Raw genomic sequence first — 317 nt, forward strand, 5'->3', positions numbered from 1 at the left:
GGGGTGGGAGTGTTTGCTATTTTATCCTTTTTCTTTTTTTTTTTTCTCCTCTGTGTGCGTGTGTGTATACAAATACATCGCCTCCGCTCAGGGAGCAGGAATATTTCAAACCCCAAACTATGGCTTTTCAAAAATCGCCCGATGCCTCCAACGCCACGAGGAAAAATCCCAGCCTCTTGGAGATAGGAGCCTTGTGCTTGGACTCGGAGATCATCTTCGGCTTCACCAGCCACCTCCTGCGGAGGAAAGCCAGGGTAAGGGGATCTTGCCGGGGTCCGGGGCAGCTGGGGCCCGGGAGGGGGTCGAGGGCCGGCTCA

General features: G+C 54.6%; 1 protein-coding gene across 1 annotated transcript in view; it reads left to right on the top strand.

Moving 5' to 3' along the window:
• Positions 1 to 80: 80 nt before the first annotated feature.
• The window catches only part of KIF26A (kinesin family member 26A), a 96,195-nt gene continuing 95,958 nt past the window's right edge, over positions 81 to 317 (top strand). The window contains exon 1 of the mRNA XM_031066189.1: positions 81 to 254. Within this exon, the coding sequence (XP_030922049.1) occupies positions 120 to 254 (135 nt within the window). The 5' untranslated portion in view covers positions 81 to 119. The remainder of the gene's footprint in view (positions 255 to 317) is intronic.

The sequence above is a fragment of the Geospiza fortis genome, unplaced genomic scaffold (assembly GCF_000277835.1).
Source record: "Geospiza fortis unplaced genomic scaffold, GeoFor_1.0 scaffold23, whole genome shotgun sequence".
In the NCBI taxonomy this organism is placed as follows: Eukaryota; Metazoa; Chordata; class Aves; order Passeriformes; family Thraupidae; genus Geospiza; species Geospiza fortis.